The sequence below is a fragment of the Vipera ursinii genome, assembly GCF_947247035.1.
Source record: "Vipera ursinii genome assembly, chromosome: 3".
Taxonomy (NCBI): Eukaryota; Metazoa; Chordata; class Lepidosauria; order Squamata; family Viperidae; genus Vipera; species Vipera ursinii.
The window spans coordinates 189,243,523-189,252,598 of NC_139516.1; the positions used below are offsets into that span (position 1 = coordinate 189,243,523).

At 39.3% G+C, this 9,076-nt stretch overlaps 1 protein-coding gene across 1 annotated transcript; it reads left to right on the forward strand.

Annotated features, from left to right (window-relative positions):
- The first annotated feature begins 374 nt into the window (after positions 1 to 374).
- On the forward strand, positions 375 to 8,680 carry ERICH5 (glutamate rich 5). The gene is made up of 5 exons (XM_083359387.1): positions 375 to 479; positions 590 to 801; positions 3,696 to 4,184; positions 5,357 to 5,473; positions 8,457 to 8,680. Exons 2-5 carry the CDS (start codon positions 711 to 713, stop codon positions 8,477 to 8,479), a joined length of 720 nt encoding a protein of 239 aa, XP_083215513.1. The 5' UTR covers positions 375 to 479; positions 590 to 710; the 3' UTR covers positions 8,480 to 8,680.
- The last annotated feature ends 396 nt before the right edge of the window (positions 8,681 to 9,076 follow it).

Genomic DNA, 9,076 nt, shown 5'->3' on the forward strand with positions numbered 1-9,076 from the left:
GGGATGTGCCCTTCCTGGCTGAGGAATTACAGGCCCACATATCTGGCGGAAAGTTGGTTGTAGCTATGGATGCTCTTAGCACACTGAAGTGCGGTTACTTCAGATGATTGTGAAAAAGCCGCGAAGAGTTGTTGAAAACGATCACTGTCGTGTCAAAAAGGATTTGGGGATTGTGCATCCTTGGGGAATCAACAACGACGGCAAGTTGGCGGGTGGGGGGGGGGAAAGGGGGGGGTCGCTTGGCGAAACGTCCCAGGCAGACAAGGCTGCCTTCAGAATCGCCGCGCGTGGCTGCCATTAACGCCCTGCCTCTCCTGCTGTCCCGGCTCTGGCCCGCCGCAGATGCGCCTGCGCCCCGCACCAAGACCAGGCATGCCAAAAGTCTGAGAGGAGGCATGTTGGAAACTACCCCTGACTGAGCCGTTCTTATGGCAACCGAGCCGGAGCGATAAACACTCTCCCGCGCGAGCGTCCAAGGGGTGAGTTTCTCTGCCAGCCCAACGCGGGAGTGGGTGTGGGTGGGTGTGCTTTGCTTGGGCTTTTCCCCCTGTCCGAGGAGGAACCACCTGCGCGTATTCCTTTCTAGCAGGAAGCGGAGAGTGGACTCGCCGGCGGGGGGGGGTCTCACCTGCGGCCACAGCCGAGAAGACTCAGCTGGCTGCCTGGCGCCCTTGGGACCTCCGCGCCCCGCAGCCGGTGCTAACCACGCCATGGGGTGCTCGAGCAGCGCCCAGACCAAAGTCAAGGAGATCGGCCGACAAACTCCCAAATCCCCGGAGGCCAACGGACTGCCCCAGTGCGGTGAGTTCTCGACGGTTTTTAACGTGCGCCAAAGCGGAGGAATCGCCCTCGCAAGAGATATCGCTTCAAAGAAGCGGAGTTTGGGGGAAGAGGCTGTAAGATATTCAAGGCTGGGGGGGGGAAAAAAACGGGCTGATAAGAGGGCTAAATCAACGCGGAGAAGGAGTCACAATTTTAGGAAAGGCAGCTCCCCCCCCCCACGATCTGAAGAGCTGCTTACGTTTATTTATTTATTTATTTATTTATTTATTTATTTATTTATTTATTTATTTATTTATTTATTTATTTATTTATTTTATTACATTTATATACCGCCTTTTCCCGAAGGACTCAGGGCGGTTTACAGGGTAATTAAAAACCAAAATACAAAAGTTAAAAACAAGTTTAAAAAAATTAAATTCGTCCCTGTATAAGTAAAACCCCAGTTAAAATAAGGTTAATCCTCAGCCTGGGCCCGAGAGCTCGAAGAGCCGGCGGAATGAACGGAGGTGGGGGGGGGCAGTCCTCAGCTCCACTGGCAGCTGGTTCCAAAGGGCAGGCGCCCCCACTGAGAAGGCCCTATCCCTGGGTGTCGTCCGCCGGCAATCTCTTACTGGTGGCACCCTGAGAAGACCCTCCCTGTGGGAGCGCACTGGACAAGGGAACTTGTTGTCTTTATTACTTCAGGACAGCCTGTACTTTGAGAGTTGTGTGCAACGAAATCTCATTTTAATGTATGCTGATTAGTGTACGTTTAAATGACAATAAAGTATTCTATTCTATTCTATTCTATTCTATTCTATTCTATTATTCTATTCTATTCTATTCTATTCTATTCTATTCTATTCTATTCTATTCTATTCTATTCTATTCTATTCTATTCTATTCCATTCCATTCTATTCTATTCTATTCTATTCTCTGCCCTAGTTGACTTCTCCTTTGTGTATCCCATTCCAGTATCCAAGGGCAGGTCATTTCCAGCCTCCAGCTGCAAAGGTTAAGCTTTGCTCTTGTCTTGCCCCCATTCATACCATTGTCCATTCTCTATGGCACTGAGAAGAAATCTGAGGTCCCAGATTGTTGGGGGTAATAAGCTGACTTTGTAATAATGCCACTTGGGGGGGGCGAAAGCCCTAATAAGCAGGCATATACATAGGATGAAGGCTATTGCTAAGCACATTGATTTGTACCTTAGATTGTAAGCCGCCCTGAGTCTTCGGAGAAGGGCGGGATATAAATGGGATTTTTTAAAAAAAGAGGAAACCACAATCATTTGTTATGGATTGACCTAGTCATAAATTCTATTCTAGAAACAGGCAGTAGATCCTGGGGAATAAATTCTCACTTGGTTGAATGATTCTCTTTTAACAAATTAACATAGGACCGTTATCCTTATTTATAACTAATAAATAAGGACGTATTGCTCTCTCGGCAAGTTGGTTTGTCCTTAATGTTTATTTTCAACATTTTCTGGCAAATTAAGAAAAACCGTGGTTGAACTGGAACTGCTAAAATTCTGAGATGAATTGTACTGAAACTAATGAAGATTATTCATCAGTTTTAAAGAAAGCTATGTAAAGATATGCTTTCTTCAATATCAACTCAGGTAGAAAATGTTGATAAAAATTGCATTTTTGTGTGCACTTTGATGTGATAAATTTTAAGTATGGCAAACCTTATTTCTGACTAATTTTATGGTTGTATTTTAAAATAAGCATTCTCTACTTTTGTAATTTAAAGTCTTAAATCAGTTTTCTCATTTCTGTTTTTGAGGAACTATACAACTGCTAATATATGACAATTTTAGAAAAGTTTTTAAATGATTTTCTAACTCTTCTGAATTATCTCTTAATCCATTTGACATGCTTTGATAATACATTACATGAAAGGCCAGTGTTACATACAATATATGATGTTAGGTCTAACCATTTTTTTATAATTGTACTGTCAAGAAAACAGCATTGAAATGTGAAGGAAAATTGCTAAAATCTGGTGGTTTTTAATGCTCAGAATGGTGGCTACGCTAAAAATGACTCTGGGCAGCTTACAAGCCAATAATCATTATAATGATAAATAACAATAATAATAGTATCTGAAGTAGTATATATATTTATTCAGAATAATATAATTACAAATATTGAAGAAAATAAACCTGTTCACATGGGACCTGCAATAAAATGTTGGGTTATAAGTGATTTTGATCAGCTTTCAGATGCTTTAAGCATGTCTTCTCTTAAGATACTGCATTCTATTTCTTTTACTATTTGGATTTCTACCCGCAGCAGGTAATAATTTATATCTATGAAAATGTTCTTTAGGTTGCTTTTTTGAACTTCTCCTTCAAGGGTTTTTTCCCCTGATTTTGTATATTGTGGGAAACGTCCATCATATCCCATCACAGTGAAAGGGCTCCTTGTAGTTAGCGCGATATAAAGAAAAGCAACTGTAAGCAGATATAAAATCAAATAACAGTGAAATAAAAAATAAAACAATTAAATATAAAAGCGCAGATGCCTGAATATTGTACAATGCCTTCTGGAACAGTTTCAGCATTCTTCTGAACATAGAAAGAGGGTCAGCCTGATCTCCACAGAAACAGCAGACCTTAGCTCATTTACCTACATGTAAGCACAGTGATGTACACATATTTAAAACATATACAGTTCTGTCCATATTATTTCCCAGAGATTAGTTATAGCAAAGCAACATGTAATACTTTAAAGAATAATGTTTTGCAAGTTATAATAAATCGTATGGGTGGGATGAGATGTGAGTAAATAGCAAATTCAGAAAGAAACAAAATGCAAAACAGTCATAAAAATAAGTCCATGATTAAAAGTGGTCACAAATATTTATATCTGTTTCTCTCTCTTTCTTCTTTAAAACACACATTTGATCAACATTGGGAAATCAGATGACAGCTTGCCTATCACAGATAAAAATGACACAGGATCTGACCAGACTAAACTTGAATCCCTGGAGGAGGTGAAACTTGGATCTTGGAAAAAAACAGATGAGGATCTCCACAAAGAGGAGCCTGATGCTTTGATTCAGGAAATAACAAAATGTGACCTTTCTACCTGTCACAGAGTAGATCCCGAGGGTACAGAGCCTCAGCTAATGGCACCAGAAGAAAAGTTTGACAGAAGTCAATGCTTGTCTTCAGACTTCCTTGAAGCTGGTGGACCTCAGGCTATGGAGTCAACAGAGTTGGCTAGCAATCCTCAAGTTGCTGCAGAAGCTGCTGGTTCTTCACCTTTAGAACCTCTCCAGGATAAGAAGCCTGAACCTATTGAAACCTCAGAAGGGGGCACCCCTGAGCCTTCAAAAGAGGAAATCCGATGTTTTGTAACCGAAATTGTGACGGAACTGCTTATGGATGAAGAGGAACAGCTAACAGAGGGTAATAAATATTCTCTTGCAATTTCAAGGGACAGGTTCTGCCACACATGCTCAAACAATTATTTTTACATGCAAATAGCAATAGCACTTATACACTGCTTCACAGTGCTTTACAGCCTTCTCTAAGTGGTTTACAGAGTCAGCATATTGCCCCTAACAAACTGGGTCCTCTGCCTGGAAGCAGAAACCTTTGCTCAGTGAATGTGAGCAAGTATTTGAGCATTTGAAAATAATAATAATTTATCCTGGAAAAGTAATTAAAGACTATAATAGCTGTTCAAGATTAAATGACCGCATGCTATTTGTTCCTCCTTCCAGTAACTATTACCAGATAAAGTGGTAATTAGATAGTAACTTTAAGTGGGAAAGCTCTAATGTATATTTAGCGAATGTACACAAATGGGACAAAACCATCTCTATCGTTGCTAAGGATAATATCGTATTTCAGACCAGATAAAATTATTCTGATCCTTGTATGTATTGTTGACCCAAAATATAGTACTGTGTTGTCTGGTTCAGACTACTGGAATGTTTGTTTTTGTTTTTGCCAAAGTGACATGTTGCATTGATTTATGTTAAGTCTTGCTCACTCTAACGATGTATAGAAATCGAGACGATAACGGAAAGGAGGAAGTAATGGTGATCCTGCATTTTTACATAAGACCTGGCAAGCTCTTTTTTAGGATAATTGTGAGCTACAAATACAGATTCTTATACTGTACCAGTATGATGACAAGATCTATGAAAATGTGTCCTGCTGGAACAGCATCTGTAGTATTTTATTGAATTACTTTAACAAAGTAGATAAATACTTGGGGAATGGGAATTCCCACCTATGTGCATGTACATGTTTTGACTTGGACTGCCAATAGATGAAAGTGGTTTAATACAGCTTTAGTAATTTAATTTCTCAATCGTTTTACCAATATTTTTTTTCCAAAAGAGCCAGCCACAAAAAAAGTGAACATGAAGGAAACAGACAGTTGCAATGATAAACAAAAAGCATTTAGTGGCTGAATTTTTCAGAAACAAGCACCTATATCTCAGCAGCAATACTAGGCATCTCTTGTGCTTTTTCCTATTTAAAGAAAATCTATGGCTGACAAAGTAATATCTATAATTAGTTGAGACACTCAGTGCTCTTTTCAGTATTCCTTGCCTTGATCTCTATAGTTACTGTACCAGGTGAGACAGGGGAAAAGATGGAAACTGAGATGCACCATGAGATAATACCTGGGGCCTTAGAAACAAAAGAAGAAACCAGAGAAGCTACACTGGTCACGGAGATAGGTATGTTGATGGAGTACATAAAAATGTAGTATAATGTAATATATTAAGAACACAATATGTTGTATTGATATTCTTGTGTGTTCTACAGCAGAATTTCAGGTTAGCACCCAGCCAATTGATACGTACATTTGCTGGGGATTTCTTTGAGAAACTATTTCAGAAGACATTTATTTTTATTTATTTTAATTCCATTTATATCCCGCCCTTCTCCGAAGACTCAGGGAGGCTTACAAGCTTAGCAGTAGCCTTCATTCTATGTATATGCCTGCTTATTAGGGCTTTCACACACACCCCCAAGCGGCATTATTACAAAGTCAGCTTAATTGCCCCCAACAATCTGGGTCCTCATTTTACCTACCTCGGAAGGATGGAAGGCTGAGTCAACCTTGAGCCTGGTGGGGTGCGAACCTGCACATGATGGATATGTATATTCAAAAGAGAACTAAAGGTATAGGATGAATCATAGATGGGCATGACCTCAAAGTTAATAGTCTAACCTCTTGTTCAGTGCACTACAACATCCCCGAAGGATGTCTTTCTGCCCTGATGAAGACCTCCAGCAAAAAATCACTTTATGTGACAGCCATTTCCACTGATTACATATATTCAGAAATAGCTCTTCATATTTGCTTTGAATCGTTTTCCTTGTAGTCTTAACTTACTAGTCCTGATCCTGCCCTTTCAGGCAATGGAGAACAGGTGAACCTCAACTTACGACTGCTCGCTTAGTGATCATTCAATTGGGCAACTCCCAGACTAGTAACAACCCAGATTCAAAGTTCCAGCAGCTGCCATCCACCCCACCAACCCCACAGCCACATGAGCTTTGTGGGCATTCAGTAACCAGTCCACATTTATGGCAGTTGCAGCATCCTGCAGTCATCACAATTTACACTTTTTTTACCAGAAACTGGCATTTAGGTTTTTGGCAAAAGCACCCATTGCAAAAAATAGATTTACTTTCTAACCTACTTTCTTTACTTTTGCTTTTTGACTGCCACAAAAAGTCATAAAATCAGTCACGGTCACAATCTGCTTAATGACCACCACAACGCAATGACCATAATTCACTCAATGCTCAATAACACTCGTAAGTTGATGTCTACCTCTATAAGTCTACTACTTCTGTGTGACAAGTCTTTATTTGAAGACTGCTGTCATATTTCTCCTGATTTATTTTTTCTGTAATCTAAACATTCCCATATCCTTTAACTCTTCCTCAAAATGCTTGGTTTCAAGACTCCTCACCATTTTCATAGCCTTTTTCTGAATTCATTGTCTTTTTTGAATTGGACAAAAATTCTAAATGATGTCTGAATAGGGTAAAGTAAATGCTACAGTTAAATCCCATGATCTGGGGTCTATGCTCTAGTTAATACAGTGATTGCTTTTTTAAGCAGTGCAGCACACCACTGGTTCATGTTTTACTTGTGACTGTTAGCCCTTTCAGATTTCTACCTTCCTACACTTGTACCATTCATTTTTCCCCTATAATTATTCTTCTTGTCACTCCCCTTCAAAGATTATTGTTGAAATTTTTTTTAGCATAACTTTCTGCACCATAGTAAAGAAATACTGTAATGTTGTAGGGGACAGGCTTCATCAAAGCAGGCTGCAAGATGAACAGATTAAGCATTTGGTTACTATACCCTCACCTTATTGTTCAGTCAGGTTCCTGTTTTAAAAGGGAAAGCATTTAACATAGCCTTAAATCTTCTGATGTAAACCAATTAGCTGACAATAATAGGCTGAAAGAACTTGGAAAATGAGATGCTTAATTAAACACTCTTAATTCCATAGTTACTATTTGCCAAACTTGTTTTTATTAAGTATCAGATTATTGCTACAGCTTTGAGATTTCCCATCCTCACTCATCTGACTAGCTGGAAGTCAAAGCAGGTAAAGACAAACAAAAAGGAACAAGCAAAAAGTTCTGTCGTTCAATATCTTTTTATTGTTCCTGACAGCAGAGGTTTCTTTCCTGAGAAACTTTACAATTATTTCAGGGAGGAAAAGCACTTTTTAACTGTCTCCCATCAAAGTACTAACTAGGACCCATGAGGGTTGGTTACGTGCTACTACAGTGCTGACATACACACACAAAAAACCCCCACATTTTTATTTCAAATTTATTTTTAACGAACTGCAAATTGTTTCCACTAGACCAGGGGTAGGCAACCTCAGCTCTTTTATGACTCATGGACTTCAACTCCCAGAATTCCTGAGTCAGCAGCTGACTCAGGAATTCTGGGAGCGGAAGTCCATGAGTCATAAAAGAGCCGAGGTTGCCTACCTGTGCACTAGACTATATTCTATCACTCCCGCCCTGAGCGAAGGAGTGATCTCCTTTACCTGGTGAGAGCATATAGTCCTCCAAAGTAGAAACCGGTCTTTGGTTATGCTGAGTAGAGACGCTGGGGACAGTAGTTCATAAAAGGGGTTGGGGTTTTTTTTTGGTACCTCCAAATCTGTGCTGATTCCTAGCAAATGCCTGAACAAGTCCCTGCCATTTTCTTGGCAAGATTTCAGAAGTGGTTTGCCATTGAGTGCTTTCTAGGGATGAGAGAGAATGATTGGCCCAAGATCACCCAGCCAGTTTTGTGTCTAAAGTGGGACTATAATTCACAGTCTCTTGATTTTTAGTCTGTTGCCTTAACCTTTACACCAAACTGGTTCTCTTTTAGAAATGTCTGGAGTGCTGCAAATTATCCACCCTTGATCTAGTTGGATATTCTATCTATTCAGCTTCAGAATCTCTTCTGTCTGTTCAGTTTTAGGATCTAAATTCTGTTTTAGGATTCTGTTCAGGATCTCCATTTCCAATCTGAAATTTATCTTTTTAAAAGCTTATTCTATTGTATTGGGTTGTTTTTTTACATGAAGATCACTAGCAAATTTTCATGGTATGTGCACATACCTTTACTTCAAAAATTCTCCACCTAAAAATCTTTATCACTTTTTAAATTCTGCCTTTATATTACAGAACAAGCTAACGAAGAAGAATGACCCGTGGCTTCTGGCTGGACTTCATGGCTGAACTTTATGGCTTCCGGCTAGACCTTATCCTTGATCGCTCAATTAAAATTTATATTCCTGTTTGACAGAAATCTAGTTTTTATAAAAGCTTGTATAGACTTATCACAACTATTGAATACTAAGCGAAAACCATTTTAAGGAATTTTAATGGAAAAATCAAGTTGCCAAGGCACCACTGAAGAACTGCATTGTTAAACCATCACACCTGCCAGAAAGTGCCTTCTGCCTATCAGTTCACTGGAACTACAAATTACAGAACACTTTTACTTGCTTTAGGTAGAAAATAAATGTGAAGGATAATATAGCACAAATAATATAAATTGTAAATGCAAGTACAGGTAATCTTAGAGCTAAGAATGTATATGGTCTAAAATAGGGTGGAAATAACCAAATTCCAGTGGCGTTTTTGCAGTCATAGATTATTTAATTGCATTTAGTACATTTCTTAGGTGAAGTTTCTTGTAAACATGTTAGAATTGTAATTCTTATCTGGAAAGGGACAGGATGAGGTTAGGCTGATTTATAGTATTAATCTTATTTCTTTAATATAGTATAGGAAACAAAATA

What these genes read in the sequence shown, in the direction of transcription:
- ERICH5 (XM_083359387.1), top strand. Translation starts at nt 711, where the DNA reads ATGGGGTGCTCGAGCAGCGCCCAGACCAAAGTCAAGGAGATCGGCCGA. An exon ending in AGAGGAACAGCTAACAGAGG is followed by an intron (nt 4,185 to 5,356) that starts GTAATAAATATT and finishes TGATCTCTATAG; the next exon opens with TTACTGTACCAGGTGAGACA. An exon ending in TACACTGGTCACGGAGATAG is followed by an intron (nt 5,474 to 8,456) that starts GTATGTTGATGG and finishes TTTATATTACAG; the next exon opens with AACAAGCTAACGAAGAAGAA.